General features: G+C 40.4%; 1 protein-coding gene across 13 annotated transcripts in view; it reads left to right on the forward strand.

Annotated features, from left to right (window-relative positions):
• st3gal4 (ST3 beta-galactoside alpha-2,3-sialyltransferase 4) overlaps nt 1-23,677 on the forward strand; it is a 148,890-nt gene that overhangs the window by 102,972 nt on the left and 22,241 nt on the right. For 5 of the 13 annotated variants that reach the window (XM_062960877.1, XM_062960882.1, XM_062960879.1 and 2 more), the window contains 2 exons: nt 314-409; nt 21,466-21,634. In XM_062960877.1, the coding sequence (XP_062816947.1) occupies nt 374-409; nt 21,466-21,634 (205 nt within the window). In that variant the 5' untranslated portion in view covers nt 314-373. Of the gene's footprint in view, nt 1-313; nt 410-14,144; nt 14,217-14,736; nt 15,528-21,465; nt 21,635-23,677 lie in introns of those variants that run through there. The other 8 variants (XM_008118239.3, XM_003225715.4, XM_062960884.1 and 5 more) reach the window with 7 other exon arrangements.

The raw sequence follows: 23,677 nt of genomic DNA on the forward strand, positions 1-23,677 counted from the left end.
ACTAACCACAGTTTCTAATTTCATGTTTGGTGCCATCTCTTTTGCACATGTAAAGAAGAAATAAGGAAAGAATACATTATCTAAATCCAAAATCAATAATAAGCTGCCCACCACTTCCAATGTAATAGTGTTAAATTGACTGTTTTAATCTTGGTGTTTCTAACAGTGGGTAATGCTTACTTAATTCAAATCGTATTTTGATCTGACAAGTTCTGATTCTGGCTTGCAAATTAGATGTTGGTGGTGGGTAACTCTTTGGGGTATTCTTTTTGGGGAAAAATAAATTAATTAAAAAGCCTAATTGATCAAACAGGAACGGCCACCTTGACATTCCGCTGCTATAATTTAGAATCCGAGGGAAACATTTGAGAGCATGGAAAAGACTGAAGAAAATCACAGTTCTGTTGAGGTAAGAATCTGCACACTTTTCCAGGAGGTAATATTGGGTTCAAAGGAAAAGGGTTCAATGCAATTATTTAGATCTTAGAAAAGTTACTTTTTTGAATATTGCTCTCAAAGTCTGCCCAGCCCTTGGGGTAATCTAGAAGCTATCATTCATAAAAGTGATACAGTATTTGTAAATTCTGAAATTTTGCATTTGGGCTTGGTTACTCATGCTCAGATCTCTTAAGCTTCATTTTGAGTTTTTTGGCCCATTCTAATCTCTTTTCTCTTTGTCTGAAATATAGTACTCTTATAAGATTAACCTTTTTTTTTAAGGAAAAGCAGACATTCTGCTGGTTTCAATGATGATCCCCACTTTGGGATCATCACTGATATTTTTGTTGTTGTGTTCCTTTGTGTTTCCAACTTATGGCAATCCTTTCACAAGATTTTCTTAGTAAGATTTGTTCTGGGAGCGGTACCTATTGATCTACTCCCATTTGCATGTTTTTGAACTGCTAGGTTGGCAGAAGCTGGGGCTAACAGCGGAAGCTCACCCCACTCCCCGGAATCAAACTGCCAACCTTTCAGTCAGCAAGTTCAGCAGCTCAGTGGTTTAACCCGCTGCGCCATCGGGGGTATGAAAAACCTACCTTTTTACCAGTGCCAGTATTAGCTGGAGGAGATTGGGAGCTGTGATCCACAAGATTCCAAGTTTGCAGATTCTGCCTCAATGAGTGTTTGGGGCTGTCAATTAAATTCAATCATAATTAAGCAAAGCATGATCTCCTACAGTGTTTTCCTAGCCAAGTAATGATTTCTCCTTCAGATTTGTAACTCGCTTTACTCCACACCTTTCCCTAATCCCTGTTAACTATACATTTCCTCTTATCCCATTTTTCTAATTGTCCTTCAAACATCACTATCACTCACAAGCAGCAATTTCTGATTTTCCAGAAGAGCTGATTAATGAATAACTATTCCTAATTTAATTCATTTTAATAGTAATTTGTATACTTCCTCCTGCTTCTCTAAGTTTGATGTACATTTCCACCATAACCTTATTTATTTATTTACAGTATTTATATTCTGCCCTCCTCACCCCGAAGGGGACTCAGGGCGGATCACATTGTACACATATAAGGCAAACATTCAATGCCATATAACATAGAACAGAGACAGACACAGAGGCAATTTAAACCTTCTCCAGCTTCCAGCTTCCTGAGGGTATGCTTGATTCCGCCCACAGGGGGAGCAGCTGCTTCATCATCCACTGCGACGGCACTTCCTCATTCCAACGGCAGCTGGGTGATTTTTATGGTGTTGTAAATTAGCCTCCCCACATATAAGTGGTACCTAATTTCCTACTTGATAGATGCAACTATCTTTCGGGTTGCTTAGGTCAGCAACGAGCAGGGGCTATATTTTATTTTTAATTGTCGAGTGCTCATTCCGCCACAAGCTGGCCTCGAACTCATGACCTCTTGGTCAGAGTGATTTATTGCAGTTGGCTGCTAACCAGCCTGCGCCACAGCCCGGCCCCCTTTGCCTATGCCAGCTCATCCTGCTGCTATGCCAGTTGAGCAACATTCATTTGAAGACTGAGCTACTCAGTGATTTGAATATTGGAACTAGGATACCCTGATCAAAAGGGGCATTACAAAGTAAAGGATCCCAAATGTTCTGGTGCGAATGAGTTTAGATTCAGCACAACAGCTGATCAGTACAAGTCATCAAACCACATCAGGAAATGTGATGCTTTGCCATTACTCATTAAAATTGCACTTGCTAATTATTGGCAGTTTAGCCTTCATAAAATTATGAAGTAATGGAACATAATGGCAGGATGACGTTAGGATGTGGGTTGTAAAGTGCATGAGGAAATATGCTCCAAAATCATTTGCACGGTGCCGCAGGTAATCCCAGAGATGGTTTGAAAAGGCACAGTTGATTGCAAAAGATATAAAATCCAACAAATTCCTCACTTGCTTTGCAGACAATTTGCCCGAAGATGGAAGAGGCATCAAGGAGATCAGCTATTGAAAGGGTGCCCTGGTTTAATGGGTTGGAAGTGGCACGATCCTTAGGTGGAAGTGACCATGTTCTCCTGAAGTTTGTTATAAAATAGAAAGGCTAAGCTATTTAGTGTGCTCCGTTGCTGAATGGCCCGCAGCTTTCCCCAAGTCAGTTTGTCAAAGCCAAAAAAAAAAATATTAATAAGATGCATCATTTCTTATGGTGGCTTTTAAATGCATTTGGCTACAACTCACATGTAGTAAAGTTGAATTCTCATGGATCACATCAGGTTGGGGAAGCTGGATCAGTGTAAGTGATCACTGCGACCTTTGAAATGAAATGGGTGTGTTCAGTACATCGCTTAGCAAAAAATGCTTGTGTTCCTTGCACAAACAGGACATTTTAGATCTATAGTAGAGTCCCACTTATCCAACATAAATGGACTGGCAGAATGTTGGATAAGCGAATATGTTGGATAATAAGGAGAGATTAAGGAAAAGACTATTAAACATCAAATTAGATTATGACTTTACAAATTAAGCACCAAAACATCATCATGGATAATCCAGAATGTTGGATAAGCGAGTGTTGGATAAGTGAGACTCTACTGTACACACAACTGGAAAAATGATCTTGGTGTTTCATATTTTAACATGTTTTATATCCAATATAGTTTAACATGTTCTATATCCAATGCTCTGGTAAAATGACACATCACATAAATATATGGTACTCAAATACAGATTTAAGGAGGAAGTCAGTGTGTTTATACACCAGTCATTGAAATAACCTACTGTGTTATTTACCTATAAGGTGTTAAGTAAATAGCTCAGTTCAGAATAATGAAGTTCTTTTATCAGATAGTTATTTAGATAGAATAGCAGATTCTTTTTTTTTACTCAGTCACTGAGATAAAGGTGGAATAATGATAAAGGGGCTGTGGTGGCGGAGCGGGTTAAACCGCTAAGCTGCAGAACTTGCTGACTGGAAGGTTGGTGGTTCGAATCCATGAGACTGGATGAGCACCTGTTGTAAGCTCTAGCTTCTGCCAACCTAGCAGTTTGAAAACATGCAAATGTGAGTAGATCAATAGGTACCACTTTGGCGGGAAAGTAACGGCGCTCCATGCAGTCATGTTGACCACATGACCTAGGAGACGTCTACAGACAACACTGGCTCTTCGGCTTAGAAATGGAGATGTCTACCGATCCCCATAGTCAGACTCGACTAGACTTAATGGCAAGGGGAAACTTTTACCTTTACGAATGATGATAATGGCTATAAAAAGGATACACTTCTCAACCCAGAACTATTTTACAGCAGTACTCTGATTTAACTCCTAAAAAGCTCAGTCAATTCATTGATAGTGATAGGAGGTGGAAACTGTTAATGTGGGATTTGTGTATTGATAGTGTTTAAATGAAATTTGTGTCTTGTATGTATTGCATACTGATTGCATCATCCAGAGTGTAACATAGTCTGGAAAGAGTTAATTACTAAGAAGCTGTGATGGCCTTGATGTGTGGCTGGAACTGGGGAGTGTCCAGACACAAGTGTGTATGCATTACTGATTGCATCAGTTCTGTTCTGTTCTGAGTAGAGTCGAGTTCTGTCTGCCTAGAGTGAGAGTCCTGTGTTCGTCTTTGTCTGCAAGCCTGTTTGTCTTGATTATTACTGAAGTCAGTAAAACTTTGTATATAGTTTTACCAACATCTCTGATGTCACTTCGTTCTGCGTTCCACTGACTCCATCCAACTACTGCTGTACTGCAAATTACTCTGACAGAAACTTACATAGTCCTGTGGTTAACATGATAGGCTATCTAAGTGAATGATGAGTTATAAGAGTAACAGAAAGCTGAAAATGCCTATCAAAGAAGTTACTAGCCACATCATGTTTTATTTGCCCCACAAGTAAGACCATTTGTATCTGAAGAATATCCAGTACTACCAAAATATATTATTCTGTCTACAAAGGAGACAAATCTTGTAGGTTAAAAGAAACACAGCATAGTCAGTTCTCCACATTTGTTTGGGTTACAAGCATAAGAACCCACCCAGTAAAAGTGGAAACTTTTTTTAAAATGCTTTTAAAAAATTGAGAGAACACTTTCTAAGTCTTTCAGCATGATTCTGTGACCAAGTTCCACTAAAATGTGGCCATAAGATTACACCACAGGGCTTTTAAATGCCTGAAGTGTCCTCTCTAGAGATGATCTAGATTCTAGAAATTCCTGGAGAGAACATATTACTTAAAGCCCTGAATATGCAACTCTTTGAAAGTGAAATCCACAGATCCAGGTCTGACTATTTTAAAGTTTGAAAGCACATTTGGGGGATCTCTCAGCCAGGATTTACAGTGGAGATGAAGCTCCTACCTTTGCCATTTGTATCCTGGATTTTAGATTTTGTATCAAGCAGATGGTTGAATGAGAGAGAGCCTCCAAGGAAGAGATGATTCCACAATCTTGGGGAAAACAATAAAGTTATTCCCCTTGATAGGTGACAACATTACTACTTTAGTCGTAGGGACCTAGAAGCAGAGTTTGCGAACATATCTTAAACCACTTCTGCAAGGGTTCATTTTGGAGAAGCCATGCATTGTCTTTTGGAACTAAGCTTTCCAGGCTGAGACTGAAAATTAAAAGTGTACGTTTCTGTGCAACGTAAACGCAAACACATTCCCTTGAAATCTTCATAACTAACTTTATGTACACAGGTTGACCGTTCTGTCAGACTAACTTCTTTTGTGTCCCTAGTCAACGCTGAGCTCCGCTTGGTGAGAGTTTCTGTCTTGAAGGTGTTTCATAAAAGATCTTCTCACACCTTTTTCAGGGTGAGGCTCGTACTTGTAAAGTTGCACCCATTCCATTCTGCTAAATAGTTTTTCACCTAAAACCTCACCACGCCTGCATACTTCTACCCATTGGTCATTTTGTGGTGGGAAAATACTAAGGGGTTTCAAAAGAAGACATGTCACATGCTGGATGCTTCATCTAGTTCAGTGATGGCCAACCTAGTCATCCAATCAATCTGCATGCGACAGCGTGTCAGCAAAAATGGCTAGGTGTGTCAGTGCTGACACGCGTGTCATAGGTTGGCCATCACTGGTCTAGCATATATTAGTCAGTACCAGCATAAAAAGATATAAACTGAGTCAAACAGCACCTTTTGAGACTGAATTTTTTTTTTTAAATGGATACAAGATTTAATGTTAAGGTAGAATGTAAGATCTGGAAAATTTCCTTGTTTCAAGCCAGACTGCAAGGAGATGGAGGTTGGTGGTGAAAATAACGCAGAATAAGGTGGACGATAGCATTTTATTAGTAGGTGGATCTGCACTGTAGAATTAATGCAGTTTGAGACCACTTGAACTGGCATGTCTAAATGCTATGGAATCCTGGCTTTTGTAGTTTGTTGAAGCATCAGCATATTTTTGCAGAGAAGCTAAAGACCACCTAATACTGCAGCTCCCAAGACTCCATAGCATTTAGATGTGCCACTTAACATGGTGTCAAACTGTGTTAATTCTACACTGTAGATGCATCGTAAGTGGGTTAAAACAGGGAGAGGTGGGCATCACTAGATTTATATCAAAGTTCTTTTTCTGCAATGCTGGAAGCTATGAAATCTGTAAAAACAAATGCCATGATACTTAAAGAAAATGTATACAAAACAATTTTTAGCATGACATTGTTCTGTATTTTCCTTCACTTGGTGTTCCTTTCCTGCAAAGTCTTTTAATACAGAAATGGCATCATTTAGTAGCAGCACTCAGAATGCCATAGTGTGATTTTTGCATCTCCTGGACCCTGCAGGGATCTGTCCTATGTTCTGATGCTTTTTTCCATCAAGACACCTGCTGTTTTCTATTTCAGCCCAATGTTTTTTTGCCCGCTTGGTTTCCTCTGTGCCTCTCTTTGGTTTAGCAGCATGGAATGCTTGCGGCTTGTCCTGATATCACTCTTTCATTAAAATATTAGGGAATTTAAGGGGATCATCTTTATTGTTAACTTGTCAGATCTGGCAAAAATCTAAGTACTTGGAGTGATTTAGCAAGAGAAATTTACGTATGAGGGGAATTTGGGTATCCTTTCTTCAGCAACAGCAATACCGGTCTTATAATTACAGTAAGACTTATGTTTGAAGGTTAATGGATTGATATTTCTAAGTTTTATGTGTTGATGAAAGGAATGCAGTTAACTTTTCAATTGTCCCAATTTGTCTCAATTGTCCCAAGGGTAGCCCCAATTTATCTTCTGGCACCCCATCTTTTTAGGTGTATTTAAAATGCCCCAGTTTCTCTCTCTTCCCCGCATCTTCCTTCGTCTTTAGCTTACTTCACTTGTTATAGATGGAATTGAAAGTGCAAAAGCAGTTTTCACTCAGCAATGTAGATGGGAGAGGAACTGAGTGGAGGGTGGAACTTTTCTCTTCCCAGTAGTCTCTGGCAAAAGCAAAGTGCTGCACCTTCTCAGTTCTTCTCTGTTCTTCCTCAATAATAATGTTGGCCATCTTGACCCATTCTTGGCTATATGTCCCAGGACTCATCCATGAAATGTTGGGTGGTATAAATATGTAAAACAGCACTACTTTCGGTGTAGTTATGTTGGGATGGTTTTGTTGTGGTAATCTCTGAGCGGTTAGACTCAATTTAACCCTCTCTGGGGGAGATTCCACCAAAATCAGCAGAGTAGCAAAAGCAAAGCTTTCAAATGCAACAGTTACTTACACGGGGCGAGCAAGAGAAGCCTTTGTCTAGTTAGGATTGCAGTGGACTGCAGAGTCTCAATAAAAGTTTAAAAAGTATTTATTCAGGTAAAAGGAACTCCATTGTAGATAGAAAGGCTTGGGAGCTGTCTAGTCTACTCTAGACTGGTTTCTAAGGAAAAATAAGAAAGGAAAAATAATAAACATCTAAATAGTTACATCTTGCCAGGAGAGATGGCAGGATGCTTCTTGTTAGCTAGAAGAACAAAGGGAGAAGAGAGAACCAAAATGGTTCCAACCTCATGGTCCAGTTTATTGGGGCCATAAAAGACATTCAGACCAATGGGATGTTAGTGTCCCTGGGGAGTCACATTTCTGCTAACTTCAAAGTAAGTGATGTGACGTAAACAGGATAGAGTGAAACACAGTAAAGCCTGTCTAGGCATGCTTTGGAAACAGGGAAAGGATTCCCTCAATCTAACTCTATCATTTATCTAACTACATCTAGACTTGAGTAGTCTAGGATGATTCCCAACAGGTTTTACTTCTCTCAATTTTTATCATCCTGGGCTCAGGAGAGATGTGTTATAGCAGACATTGATAGTTTGTGGAGTACGAAGCACAGAAAATACTACCATTTGCCTTGGAATTGGTACCTTTATTTTTATATCCCACCACCATCTCCCCGAAAGAACTCAGGGCGGCTTACAGATAGCACAAGGTGTCTAAAAACAACATAAAATGTAAGGTGCATAATCTGCCACCATGTTTTGGGAGAGGGTCGTGAAATTATCTTGCACATAATACTGCATCAAGTGATTGGGTTTGTTTTTTTTGCTTCAGTCTTCCTTAATAAACACACACACACACACACATCAGGATGAGGTGCACAGTGAACTTTTTATTCGTTTCCCGGACTTGCTTAATTCAAATAATTTTCAAAGCACCTACAAGGATGGGGACCTCTTCCTGCAACAGCTGAAGAGACAAGGTCACCTGGAGAAACTTTATAACCATGTCTGGATGATTAAGAGCTTGTCTACAATATGAGTTTATCAACCTAAATTCAAAAGAAAGAGATGGGTGCTCTCTGAAATTTATTTTGTGCTGGGAAAAGAATAAATCAGTTTGCCCATCTGTTTCTACTGAGTTTGCATAAAGGGCCAGGTATCTCTTTCTTGTGTTCTTTTAAAAAACTGAGTGTCCCTGAGCTCTTCTTGGACAAACCAGAGGAATAAAGAGAACTGACAACAGAAGTGGAATGAACTAAGGGCTACTTTATTGTTACCAGTTTAAATGCTTCTTGGTTTTTATGACTTGTTTTTATGGTTTGATTATTGGTTTCATTGGTTTTCTTGTCTTGTTTTTATTGTTCTGTTCGGGCTTGGCCCCATGTAAGCCGCCCCAAGTCCCTTCGGGGAGATGGGGCGGGGTATAAGAATAAAATTATTATTATTATTATTATTATTATTAGTAGTAGTAGTAGTAGTAGTGGTAGTGCTGGCATCTAGGGGTAAAGCCAGGCCATAACTCCCCACACTTCCTCTGCTTTACAGTGTGGCAAATCATTTACCATAAATGGGCTTCCATGAAATTTGATGTTGACATTTTGCATCGGAGGATTTTGCCCATTCCAGTGTGGATAATTAAAGTATCTCTTCCAAAGATTACAAAATGTAGGGAAGTCAGGTTGCCTTGTGAATCCATGGTTTAAATTCTCAATAGTGAACAGATCTTTTGTAGGTATGGTAGTTCTTCAATTATAGGATATACTTTTTCCTAAATAAACATCTCTAAAAGTCTTAGACTCGCAGGTGTCTCTGAACTGAAATTAGGCAGTACTGAAATTAGGGAGTGTCTCGCAATGGATGGCGTCTTGCAGTTGAATAAATATGGTAAACGTTATAATGTGAAATGATCTGTTTTGATTCACAGAAATGTGTCAAACAAGGCACACCCTTCCTCTGTGGCTCATTTTGCACCCGCTTGAGCAAAACCAGAAGCAAAACTGAAAAGCGATATTTCTGGGCCACAATGTGAGATAAAAACAAACCAGAATCAGGTCATAAGCAGCAAGAGCCTAACCACTGCAAAACCACATTGAGGTCTGAGCCGTTTCTGTGGATGGTAGGATTGCCAAATAGCCCCTTATTGGAAAGCGTGCTCCCATTTGAGGGTTGGGAAGCCTATCCATTTATGTAGACTGAACAAGTCTACAAACAAACATCATAGTTGATAATGAAGTAGCAGTTGAGATCCTGAATAATAAAAGGATTGAGCAATATGGAGATCTTTCACAGTGAAATCCTCACTCTTAAATCAGACTTCATATTCAGAACCGTATTGTTGGCATCTTATCATGGAACTTTTTCTGCTGCGAGGGGAAGTGTTGAGCCTCTTTCAGCTTCAAAGCTTGCTAGTTCCAACTTCTGTTCTTAATTATTTCAATTCCCAAGGAATCACACTTTAACACAAAGCAGGCACTGATGAGATCCAGCAGATGCTGGGGAAATCAGGACTCAAACCAGTTTTGCACTCCACATCTGCTCAAGTATAAAACGTTTGGAGAGCCGTGCAGATCTGGTCATCAAAAAACATATAGTGGGTAAAAAAAGAAACCAGCATCACTGTGTTCATATGAAGACTCCTTTCAGCTCATTTTTCATTTTCTTGCTCTTCTGCAGGCATCAGACTCCAATTTTGGATAGAGGTGTTTCAGCAGCGTAATAATAGTAGCTGGCTGGTGGAACCATAGAGGTGCTGAATGAGGCCTACAAATAGTATATTTGGCACAGTTAATGTAATCAGTTGCAGGAAGCAAAGACAAGATGTGGAGCTATATTTCTTCTAGCAGGTTGACTAACAAAACTGGGAGTTAAGATGCCAAGAGACCCTTGAAAAACAAGGATGAGTATGAAGCAACTTTCTGAACTGCAATGAAATACAAGTCCCAGCATTCCCTGCCATTGATTGCTTGGACTTGGAGTCCAAGAATGTCTGGAGGGTCACATCCCCCCCCCCCCATGGTCCAGTATGGACCAGTACAGACCCAATGTACTCAAACATTATAATGAAATCATAGAGCTGGGGCTGGATCTTTACTGCCATATAATCCAGTTTCTGAATCCAGATTATCTGCTTTAAACTTGATTATGTGAGTTTACACAGTCATATAATCCAGTTCAAAGCAGATAACCTGGATTCAGAAACTGGATTATATGGAACCTGGAAGCAGTCCCAAATTCTAGATCAGGGATCCTCAAACTAAGGCCCGTGGGCCGGATGCGACCCTCCAAGGTTATTGACCTGGCCCCTGTTCTAAACTTTAGACTTAGGGTTGACCTAAGTCTACCTGGTCTTGGAGGTCTCTTTGCTTACTTATAGCCTTATGAGATCATCTAGATGGTCTTTGAAGGTCTCTTTGCTTAGCTAAGGCTTTATGAGACAATTCTAGGTGGCTTTTGGAGGTCACTTTCCTTACCTATGGTCCTATGAGACTGTCTAGATGGCCTTTGAGGGTCCCTTTCCTTACCTATGGTCTTAGATGGCCTTTGGGGACCACTTTCCTTACCTATCGTCTTATGAAACCATCTAGAGGGTCTTTGAGGGTCCCTTTCCTTATCTATGATCTTCTGATGGCCTGACATGATCATCTAGATGGCCTTTGAGGGTCCCTTTCCTTATCTATAGTCTTCTGATGGCCTGATGAGATCATCTAGATGGCCTTTGAGGGTCCCTTTCCTTATCTATAGTCTTCTGATGGCCTGATGAGATCATTTAGATGGCCTTTGAGGGTCCCTTTCCTTATCTATAGTCTTCTGATGGCCTGATGAGATCATCTAGATGGCCTTTGAGGGTCCCTTTCCTTACCCATGGATTTATGAGACCATCTAGATGGTCTTTGGAGGTCTTTTTGCTTACCTATAGTCTTATGAGGTCGTCTAGATCAGGGCCCATGGGCCGGATGTGGCCCTCCATGGGCCGGATGTGACCCCCAAACTAAGGCCCATGGGCCGGATGTGGCCCTCCAAGGTCATTGACCTGACCTTTGTCCTAAACTTTACATTTAGGGTTGACCTAAGTTTGAAACGACTTGCAGGCACACAACAACAACAATCCTAATTTTGGACTATTTCATCCTAGTCCGGCCCCCCAACAGTCTGAAGGACTGTGAATCGGCCCTCCACTTAAAAAGTTTGAGGAGCCCTGTTCTAGATTGACAGTAATGGACTTCGGAAGGTAAACTCCAGAACTCATGAGCCAGTATGCCATGATTCCTCTGCTTGCACCCGAGACTTGGGACATTCCTTATTCTTCAAGAGGTTCTTTTATTTACATTTTACATTTAGATGGATTGCCAAGAAGTAAGCAAACCGAAAGAAACAGCAAACAGAGAAAGTAAATGCACATACAGGGTGGAGTGACACTCTTTTGTGATCAAGGACTCCATGTAGTTGCAATGATTTCCCATGCTGTACTCCCTCATTCTTAAAAGTTAAACAAGAGCAAAGGACAACCCATTGCTGGCACTCTGAGATCATACAATTCACACAGTATGTTGATAGAAAACCCTGTTTGGTCATGGAAAATGTTCCATTGCGATTTGTTGTAGGCAGAGCTGAGGTGGTGGTGCAGATAATGGAGGTGAACATTAATGTCTGAAGGATACAGCAAGACAAAAACTGCTCTACCTCCAAGAAGTAGTTTTGGATCCTGCTTTCAGCTCTGTTGGTAACACAGCAGAGCAGTTGCAGAAGTCCTGTTGTTGAAATGTCCTTTCTGTTATGCTCAGTAGATTGAGACAGCACCAGACCTAACACCTTGGCAGAACTAACCAATTGATGGCTGGGAGTAGAGTGCCTGAACATGTAACATTCCTAATTTTTGTGCCCAAAATTGTGACTTTGTTGATTCTATAAGTTCTATAATTGAATGATTCTATGCTCCTGGGGGGTGGGCAGGGAGAAGGAGATGAATGTATTTTATGGGCTAGAGATGGTGCCATTCCTTCTGGGTGGCTAGCCTCAGTATGAAAAACTCCAAAGGAAAGTCGTCACATTCCAAGGCAGCGTATTTCCTACTTTACCCTAAGTAAAGGTAAAGGTTTTCCCCTGACATTAGGTCTAGTCGTGTCTGACTCTGGGGATGGTGCTCATCTCCATTGCTAAGCTAAAGAGCCAGTTTTGTCCATAAACACCTCCAAGGTCATGTGGCCGGCATGACTGCATGCCTTCCCGCCGGAGCGGTATCTATTGATCTACTCACATTTGCATGTTTTTGAACTGCTACGGTAGGCTAGCAGAAGCTGGGGCTAACAGTGGGAGCTAATCCTTCTCCCCGGATTCGAACCATCGACCTGCAGGTTCAGCAGCTCAGCAGTTTATTTTTTTCCAGTTTTTTAATTTAAATTATTGAAAAATTTTGAATTTTACATATTCAGTACTTAAAACTTATACATTCTTTAACAAATTTGCAATACAGAGTTATGTATATCATAGCTCCTATGGTATTTTCACTCTCTAACTATATTACATACTCATATTATTTACCTTTTGTTACCCTTCACCTAGTGCGATTATCCCTTCACCCCAGACCAGCCAATTACAATATTTATTTCCAAAATTCCATTGTTTCTTTTACAGGTTTCCCCCCCTTTCCTTCTACTTATACAAACTCTATAAATTTTCCCCATATCTTCCCAAAATCATCCTTTTTCAATAACCTTCTTTTAATTTTAATATTACATGTCAATTTATCATTTATCGCAATATCCCAAATCTCCTTACACCATTCTTCCAATTGGCACTCCTCCCTTCCTTTCCATTTTTTGGCTATTAACAATCTTGCTGCTGTTACCAAGACATCCCCTGAAAATAAGACCTAGCGCATTTTTGGGAGCAAAAATTAATATAAGACACTGTCTTATTTTCGGGGAAACACGGTAGGTTAGCAGAAGCTGGGGCTAACAGTGGGAGCTCATCCTTCTCCCTGGATTCGAACCATCGACCTGCAGGTTCAGCAGCTCAGCAGTTTAACCTGCTGCACCACCGGGGGCTTCCGATATCTCCTATCAAAAATGGCCAGGGCTCCATTAAACATCCCTGTAAAGTATTACGGGAGGAGTAGTCTAACACATCAAAAGCTTTTTTACACTACACAATTACTGTGATTCCTTCCTATGCAATCCTGGGATTTGTAGTTTGGGAGATGTCTGGCTGAAAATTCTACATATCCCTCACTCACTGTACCATAAATTCTGAGATTTTCGGGATGGAATCATGGCAATTAAAGTGGAATCATAGTACAGTAGAGTCTCACATCCAACATAAACGGGCCGGCAGAACGTTGGATAAGCGAATATGTTGGATAATAGGGAGAGATTAAGGAAAATCCTATTAAACATCAAATTAGGTTTTGATTTTACAAATGAAGCACCAAAACATCATGTTATACAACAAATTTGATAGAAGAAGTAGTTCAATACACAGTAATGCTATGTAATTATGAATTTAGCACCAAAATATCATGATATATTGAAAACATTGACTCCAAAAATCTGTTGGATAATCCAGAACGTTGGATAAGCGAGTGTTGGATAAGTGAGACTCTACTGTACTGTGATTCCTTCCTATGCAATCCTGGGATTTGTAGTTTGGGAGATCTCTGGCTGAAAATTCTACATATCCCTCACTAACTGTACCATAAATTCTGAGATTTTTGGGATGGAATCATGGCAATTAAAGTGGAATCATAGTACAGTACTATACATAGTACTGTACATAGTACAGCCGGTAGGCTGTTAGGAATTGTGGGAGTTGGAGTCCAAAACACCTGGAGGGATGAAGTTTGCCCATGCCTGCTATATAGAAACTGACAGTTTAAGGGAGCTGCCAAAATGTGTGACCATAATGAATCATTCAACTGGTAGAGGGTGTGTTTCAAGCCTGAGGGGGAAATTCTGAACATAAAAGATCTGTAAAGACAAGTAGAAATGTATTGCTGATTTCTGAGCATCTACGGCAATTGACTCTACAGGGAAGTATCGAGGAACACAATAAATGGAAACTTTAATTGCTCTCAATTGCATTTGACCAAATAGTCTTCAAGGTAAGTGCAACATATTAAACCTTGAACCTTTTGTCAGCATTTCGTGGCATTGACCATGCGATTCTTCTGGAAAGCTTGGGAGTTGATAGTGGCTGTTATTGTTTTGCAGTTATCTGCTCAGACCTATTTCTTCTATCTCTGCTCATGCATGTGGGTGAACATGGTAACCTTTCCCTATGTTCTCCAAAACCTAATCTCTGTATATTTGGCTGGAGTGACACGTACAAAATGTACCTGTTCTGACTTACATACGAATTTAACTTCAGTACAAACTTAGAGAACCTATCTTGCTCATAACTTGGGGACTGCCTGTATATTATGAAGTAGTTGAGGCGCTTATGGGGTGAATCCAGAGTACAGTAGAGTCTCACTAATCCAAGCCTTGCTTATCCAAGCTTCTGGATTATCCAAGCCATTTTTGTAGTCAATGTTTTCAATATATCATGATATTTTGGTGCTAAATTCGTAAATACAGTAATTACAACATAACATTACTGCGTATTGAACTACTTTTTCTGTCAAATTTGTTGTATAACATGATGTTTGGATGCTTAATGTGCAAAATCATAACCTAATTTAGTGTTTAATAGGTTTTTCCTTAATCCCTCCTTATTATCTAAGATATTCGCTTATCCAAGCTTCTGCCGGCCCGTTTAGCTTGGATAAGTGAGACTCTACTGTAGTTCCAGAGCAGAATAACCGGAATAACAGATGGGTTATTTCTATGGTATAGTCAAGGTAAAGGTTTTACCGACATTAAGTCCAGTTGTGTCTGACTCCGAGAGTTGGTGCTCATCTCTATTTCTAAACTGAAGAGCCGGCATTGTCCGTAGACGCCTCCAAGGTCATGTGGCTGGCATCACTGCATGGAGTGCTGTTACCTTCCCACCGGTGTAGTATCTATTGATCTACTCACATTTGTATGTTTTCGAACTGCTGGGTTGGAAGATGTTGGGACTAACAGTGGGAGCTAACCCTCAAACCACCGACCTCCAGAGTTGGACATTACTATACTTAACGTCAGAGGAAAAACCTTTACCTTTATCATTTATCACTTGAACTTTGCAGAGTAAACACAGAGTGCGCAGGGTAACGTCTGTTTACTCCCCCTGCTACTTCCTCCCATGTATGGCACATTTAAACTTTCCCTGAGAAGTGAAAGGAGCAAATTTTTATTTTGCTCAGATGTATTGGATTGGGGAAATTGAGATGACCCGTTGAAAGAAGGGAAGTGGAAAAACCCGTGAAAATCTCGGAGAGTTCCTTCTTTTGAGCACCATGACTGAGCTGGAGCAATTAGATGTCTTTCACGTATGTCGTGCATTTTATTCCAGACCTGCTGCTTTGGGATGGGTGCTTTTGTGTGTGTTTTCCATGGTTGCAAAGCATAACTGGACTGGGTTTGGGGCAGTGCTAAGTGGAGGATGGGTCCCTATCTCACCATTCCTCACTGTTGGCTATGTGTCTGGAAGTTATAGTCCAACAATATTAGAAGGACTTTATTTTAGTGGGTTGCAGTGTGTTTTCCTGGCTGTAAGGCCATGTTCCAGAAGCACTATCTCCTGATGTTTCACCCACAGCTATGGCAGGCATCCTCAGAGGTTTTGTCCTAGCTCACAACCTCTGAGGATGCCTTCCATAGATGTGGGCGAAACATCAGGAGATAATGATTCCGGAACATGGCTTTACAGCCTGGAAAACTCACCGCAACCCAGTGATTCCATCCATGAAAGCCTTTGACGACCTTATTTTACCCATGACTATTTTCAGAGCCAGGACGGTGTTTGGAAGTGTTTTTGGTCTGTGTAAAAAAAAATTTAAATAAAGGTACAGTAGAGTCTCACTTATCCAAGCTAAACGGGCCAGCATAAGCTTGGATAAGCAAATATCTTGGATAATAAGGAGGGACCAAAGAAAAGCCTAGGCTATGATTTTACAAATTAAGCACTAAAACATCATGTTTTACAACAAATTTGACAGAAAAAGCAGTTTAATACGCAGTAATGTTATGTTGTAATTACTGTATTTATGAATTTAGCACCAAAATATCACGATATATTGAAAACATTGACTACAAAAATGGCTTGGATAATCCAGAAGCTTGGATAAGCGAGGCTTGGATAAGTGGGACTCTACTGTAATACTGAGGAATGGACATTTCTGAATGACATTCTATAATCATCTGAACTTTTCTTATTTCTTTATTTGTCTCTTTCCTTGTTATTGTTAGCTAAATTCCCATCAAGATTGTTTTTAATTTTCATTTCAAATCAGAATTTCCAAAGTTTTGCAATAGCATTTTGGTGGATGATTTCTTAAAGCAGTCTATTTATCCAGACTATTTAGATGTATAATTGTGGAACTTGTTTCCAAAAGGTACTAAATTCATCCGGACATATTTTACAGGAAAATGGGCTGAGGATATGCATTATTTTGCTGTAATATGCAATTTTAGAAGCCCTGTATTGAAGTGAATTGATACATTTTTGATGGTTTGGGTCTGTGCATCATATTATATTTCTTGCAAACAATGTGCTGCTACTTATAACTCATTTTTAATTGTTGGGGTTTTTTGGCTTTTGGGAACAACTTTATAATTGTTTTGGTGGCAGTAAGTTTTCTAGAGACCATAATCTTATGGAACATCTTAGGACTTATTTCTACGTAGGGTCGCACTGGTGATTTTGTAAATATTTGCTTACATTTTAAAAAATACAGTTATACAGGATACAAACGTTGCTTATTTTGACTGTTAATCAAACAAACCAATCTTTATTACTGTCATAAAGCAATATAAGGAGAGAGGGTTACAGTCTCATAAAAATGGTATACATTGAAATCTAAAAGGCTAGAAAACAAAGAAATGTTGAAGGCTAAGGCACAAAACTATTTAGAAAAAGGGAAGGGACTAGAAAAGTGTTTGTTGATCAAGACGCTTAAATGTTTTAACAGCAATATAAACTCAGAAGTCCTATAGTGAGTATATATGTACACTTATATTACAGTAGAGTCTCGCTTATCCAATGTAAATGGGCCGGCAGAACGTTGGATAAGCGAATATGTTGGATAATAAGGAGAGATTAAGGAAAAGCCGATTAAACATCAAATTAGGTTATGATTTTACAAATTAAGCACCAAAACATCATGTTATACAACAAATTTGACTGAAAAAATAGTTCAATAGGCTGTAATGCTATGTAGTAATTACTGTATTTATGAATTTAGCACCAAAATATCATGATGTTTTGAAAACATTGACTACAAAAATGCGTTGGATAATCCAGAACGTTGGATAAGTGAGACTCCACTGTACTTCCAAATAATTGTACGAATGTATCACAGCGTGGGGTACATAAATGAAATGTTTTATTCAAAGCATTAAAAAAGGCAAAAGTGCCATCGTCATGTAGAGAATGGAGAGGAAATATACCTTCTTTTACACTCTCCTGAGATGGATGAAACTCTTCCTTTTCACCAAAGAACTGTTATGGTGCAGTGGGTTAAACCCTTGTGCCGACTGAACTGCTGACCTGAAGACTGGGTTGCTGACCTGAAGGTTGCTGGTTCAGATCTGTGAGATGGGGTGAGCTCCATCTGTCAGCTCTAGCTTGTGGGGACATGATATTAGCCTCCCAGCTAACACATCCAGGCGTCCCCTGGCAACGTCTCCATAGATGGCCAATTTTCTCACACCTGAAGCAACTTGCAGTATGTTCTCAAGTTGCTTCTGACACAATTAAACAAAAACGTTCCTCTCAAAGAAGGGGATGGTTTCTTTTTTATAAGAATTACTAGCTTAGGTACCCAGCGATGCCCGGGTTAGGTCTTTTATAACGATAAACATTAAAAGTATTCACTGTTGGCTTTTGGATTTTAAGAATGGACCCATTCAAAAATACATAAGAATATGGATAAACTACAACTCACATCACCATCTGCCAGCAGGACTGTAGCCAGAAAACAAATAGAGTGGAGAGGGGGAAGTTGTAACATTTTTTTGTAGCAAATCATCTGTCCATAACACAGAATAATTTAGATTTTATTAAAAGGTAAAGGCTTCCCCTGACGTTAAGTCCAGTCATATCTGACTCTGGGGGTTGGTGCTCATCTCCATTTCTAAGCCAAAGAGCCGGCGTTGTCCGTAGACACCTCCAAGGTCATGTGGCCGGCATGACTGCATGGAGTGCCGTTACCTTAGATTTTATTACTCTAAATTAATTTAGATTTTAGCTACAAAGTTTATCAAATCTAAAAAAAACCTGAAAATGACTCTTATTTGGTAATTTAGTGGTTACAAAAGAATACTAAAACACTTGTTGAAAACATCTGAAAACGGTGTCAGTACATTTTAACAGAAATCAGATTCCATCAATAAACTTTGGTGCACTCAAGAGCGCAAGCCTAGGCAGTCTTTCTTGTCCTATTGTGCTTCTTATTTATGTTTTCAAACATTTAAGAGTTGAAAATGACCTTTTATTTGTAGCTATTGACACTGGCAGAAATTTGAAGAAGTTTCTTCATATTTGGGAAATACTGTCTATCTCAGACAAGATATGCTTTTGATTGTTTTGATCTTTTTGCATTTTCCACATCACAGGTCAGACTTTTCCACCGATGTGTCATGTCTTGAAGGCATTCATTTTAAAGTTCTGTGCACTTGTTCAAATTGGATTTTAAATGGTCACAATTAATAGAGAAAAGATGCAGTTCTTAACTACATCCATATGCCTTGTACACCTTTCTTGAAGCTGACTGCAGAAAAGGTCCAGAAATGGGATGTACACATTTGGCCTATAATGTTCCATTGTTGAAGTGGCATTGATGTTGATTTTACAAGTCTGCCTTGAACAGATCTAAGGAATCCTAACTTCTCCACCCATAGGCTCCACCACTGATCTTGCTGTGTCAAAGATCTCCACCAGTCCTGCCCCCTCTTCCGAGTCCTCCACGTTTCCCGGAGTGGCCTGGCTGGAGCGGTGGCAGAAGCCGGAGCCTGGCCGCCTCTTCCAGGCTCTTGCTGCTGCCGCCAGCCTTCACTCTCCCACCCATCCTCCCTTGCTCACTCATCCGGCAGGAGCAGCGTTCCTTCTTCCCTGGCTGCAGGAGCAGAGGCAGCCAGAGGAACATGGCAGGCGCAGAACAAGGACCCAGCCGGCACTGGCAGGGAAGGGTTCATTAGCTCCCTGAGGCTTGCAAGGGGGAGAAAGGCCACATAAAAATTAATATAATTTTTAAATCTAATCTAATCTAAATCCATAATAAAAGCGAAAACCCGTATGTGTGTATGTGGCACGAATGTCTGATCACACAGACAGCTTCCGGCCTCCACAAACAGGCTATAGTTCCCAGGGTTAAGAATCTAGCAAGCCACTCTTTTCCACTGACATTGCGGTTACAGCGAGCGCCATGAACATGCAGCTCAGCCCCTGCCAATGTCCTTCCCAAGCACTACAGCCCACCATCCAAGGAATGCTTTAGTTTGGGGACCATTTCATCCTAGATTTTGCTTTTTCTTCCACCAGGGTTCTCCATTGCTGTGGAATTTGCATGGCCCCGCCCACTGCCCTTTCCTTTCCAATCTCTCTGCATAACAAACACAGCAGAACTGAGCTGCAACTAAACTTACTGGAGGAGTTTAGGGATTGACTCCACATGGTGGAAGTTGTAGTTCACCCTGCATCAGGTCAGAGCACTGTCAATCCTACTGGGGAAAATACAGGAGTTGTAGTTCACCTACACCCAGAACGCTATGAACCTAAATAATGATGGCTCTCGGCCAAACTTGCCATGCAAACCCGATATGTCCAGATTTGACTACTGTTGGGTTTGGAGGGGAACTGGATTGGAAGTTGAGGAGTAGTAGGTACTGGGATTTATAGTTCACCTGCAATGAATGAGCATCACACTTGGCACACAGAGCCCCCATAACCAATACAACATTTTGGACAAGTTTGGGGAAAAGGGAGTTATAGTTCACTTGCAGCCAGATAAATACTGACCCCCACCGACAATGCATTAGGACCACACTTCACATAGAGAAGCCTCATGACCTACTGAACATACTGCAGGTATTTGTGGGAAGGGGCCTTGATTTTGGGAGTTGTAGTTCACCTCCATCCAAAGACCACTGAGCCCAGCCAATGACGAATCTAGACCAAACTTGGCACACAGTTTGAATATTGCCTGCTGTGGATACTGATAGATATTTCGGGGCAATTGCCCCGGGAATCTGGAAGTTGCAGTAGTTCACCCCCATCCAGAGAGTACTGCAGCACACCTGCTACACACGCCCAAAATGGCCAACTTATAATACCGGCAGGGTTTGGGGAGGATTCAGCCACGATTCTGGGAATTGTAGTTCACCCACTCCAAACAGAATACATAACATTAAAAGACAAATAATACCATTCTCAAATGACCCGGTCATCGCCGGGTCCCCAAGCTAGTATTAAAATAAATATAGTGTCCCTACTTCATGGATTTTTACTTATTGCGGGAGGTCCTGGAACAGAACCACCGCGATAAGTGAGAGAACACTGTACACTCATATATATTTTTTGGTGGGATTATGGAGTTATGGAGATCACCACGTTCTTCAGATTCTTCAAGCAAAAAAATGCTGGGAAACTAGAAAGAGTAGACACACAGGTGTTAACATTTTTGTTTAAAAATAGTTTTTAAAGGATGAACAATGGGCAAAATGGGTTCCTAAGAGTCCTGAGGTTGATAAGAAGGGAAAGAGTAGGAAAGCAGGGAGCCCGTAAACCCTTTTTGAGGTATCAGATTAACAGAATTTAGCTAGAAATGGAGCTGGAGCTGGATTTTTTAAATTAAAAAACCCATGAAGTTTCAGGAAACACTTGTATAAATGTAATTGGTTTTCTGTTGTTTTTGAGAAGACCATAAAATAGGTTCATATTTTGCTAGCTGATAAGGACATATCTGCTAACAGATAAGGTTATAGATCCTTATCTAGTAGCAGATCTCCTTATCGGTTAGGAAAACAGAAACCTTTTATGACTGCTTGCAGTACTCTTATCTGCTTGCAAAATATGACCCTTGGAATTGATTCCATTTTAGATGTTCCTGGATTTTGTTTGGAATCTGTGAAACGTTAACAATATCAGGAGGTTGCTACCGTTTGCTGTACTATTCACATTATTTGCGTGATGGCAGTTCCATTACATCCCAGTTGTTTCAGCTTCTTGGAATGTGAGATTCCTAACAGAACTTCTTCTTCATTCTCTAGGACAACAGTCGCCATGACAGCAAAAGCCACTGGACGTTGTTTACTCTGCTGATAACAATGATCCACAAGTCCCGTAAGTTCCAAGTAATGTGCCACCTTCCCCTGCCACATAGCATACATGTTAATTGTCTGAAAAATAGTAGATATGGAAGAAGAACCAAGAGGAATGGTAAGTCTGCCATTCAAATCCCGATTTTGTTGTTGTTTGCCTTCAAGTCTTTTTTGACATGGGGCAACCCTAATGTGAATCTGTCATAGGGTTTTCTTGCTAAGATATGTTTCGAGGAAGTTTTTGTGGTTGCCTTCCTCTAAGTCTGAGACATTATGATTTTCCCAAAGTCACCTGTAGGTTTCAATGTCCAAGTGAGAAATCAGACCTTGATTTCCCAAATCACTGCACTGTACTAACTCTTTTTTTGAACTCCCAATTATTAATAAGTGAGCTTGATAGAGAAAACAGTACTGTGGGATTTTCTTTAAGAAGTTATTTCATTTTATTCAGGGTGCTGTATTTCAAATGATGTTGTAAATCACCAAGAAAAGATTCTGATTTATTTTTTCAAATCAAGGTTCTTTAGTATTTTATACATTTTAAATCATGTTCAGGCTGGTTTGATATGGTATACATGAGCAGAAACCAGCATTGGGTTACCCACATCTCTGTTCCTGTGTTCTTCTTTCCTTCTCTCCGCTGGGCTGTGGTGCAGGCTGGTGAGCAGCCAGCCAGCTGTAACAAATTACTCTGACCAAGAGGTCATGAGTTTGAGGCCAGCTCGGAGCCTATGTTTGTCTTGTCTTTGTTCTATGTTAAAGGCATTGAATGTTTGCCTTATATGTGTAATGTGATCCTCCCTGGGTCCCCTTTGGGGTGAGAAGGGTGGAATATAAATACTGTAAATAAATAAATAAATAAATTTTATGTACAGGAGATTTTAGGTTTTAGCATATGTTGGCCATTGTCGGTTATGGTATACAGTGTTCCCTCACTACTTTGCAATTCACTTTTCGTGGATTCGCCATTTCACGGTTTTTCAATGAACTCTAAAAGACTATTATAAGTCATAAAAAATTACAATTTACAGCCTAAGGGAGGGTGGAAGGAGAAGCCAATGGGAGAGAAAAGGAGCCCAAGCGCCAATGGGAGGAGAAGGAGGCGATTTATCAACACACTATTGGTTGATAAAGATTTATAATAGTGTATAACTACTAAAATAATGTATAAATATTAAAATAAATATAGCATCCCTACTTCACGGATTTTACTTATTGCGGGTGGTCCTGGAACCTAACACCCGCAATAAGTGAGGGAACATAGCCCTCTGTCTTCCAGGGGCTAATTCTGTTTTTGTTTTTCAATAGTGTAGCCTCAGGGCTGCATGAACTCACGCCCTTTTCACTTGTTTCCAGATGTGTAAAGATTACCCAGACTTACATAGTGATCAGTAGACTGCATTTGATCCATGCTCAGGGGGAGTCTCTGCTATGCATGGAACAAAAACTGGCCATTAAAATAGGATCCAGTTCCTTCTCAAAACGAATTCTTTGCTATATTCCACATCAAAATGGACAGCTTTCAAAGCTAAAGGGCCACACTTATTTATTTATTTATTTATTTATTCCCAGCATTTATACCCCGCCCTTCTCACCCGGGGGGACTCAGGGCAGCTTACAACAGTTGGCAACATTTAATGCCAAGAACATAATAAAACAAAAACATTTTCCTCTGGAAGGGAGGGCTGCACCATTTTCTATGCCACCCAGAATGCCACCAAATGTCCCACTAGGACAGTGATGGCCAACCTATGACACGCGTGTCAGCCCTGACACGCCTAGCCATTTTTGCTGACACACTGTCGCTGTGATGACCCATGGGCCTTGTAGTCCTGCTCAGGACATTGTAATTCCTGATGAAGATGAAAACTTGGGTTTTTTACCTTCCCAGTCTGAACTGGATTCCTCTCAGCCAGATCTTTCCCAGGCAGATCTGGGAACCTTGCACCTGCAAGAAAGTTGTCTCCCAGAAGTATGTCAAACAAGCCCAGAGCCTACTTCTCCCGTATTCTTGCGCCGGGAGTTTTGTAAACAACAGAGAAGTTTGGATTCAGCTTCGCGCAGGAGTGCGAGGATTGCAGCTAAGAATGTGGCCAATTAAGACTGCTTCTCGTGAGAATCTTTGGGGAGTCTCACATCTGGTCTCAGAGTTAGCTTTCGG

This window comes from Anolis carolinensis, unplaced genomic scaffold, assembly GCF_035594765.1.
Source record: "Anolis carolinensis isolate JA03-04 unplaced genomic scaffold, rAnoCar3.1.pri scaffold_8, whole genome shotgun sequence".
Taxonomy (NCBI): Eukaryota; Metazoa; Chordata; class Lepidosauria; order Squamata; family Dactyloidae; genus Anolis; species Anolis carolinensis.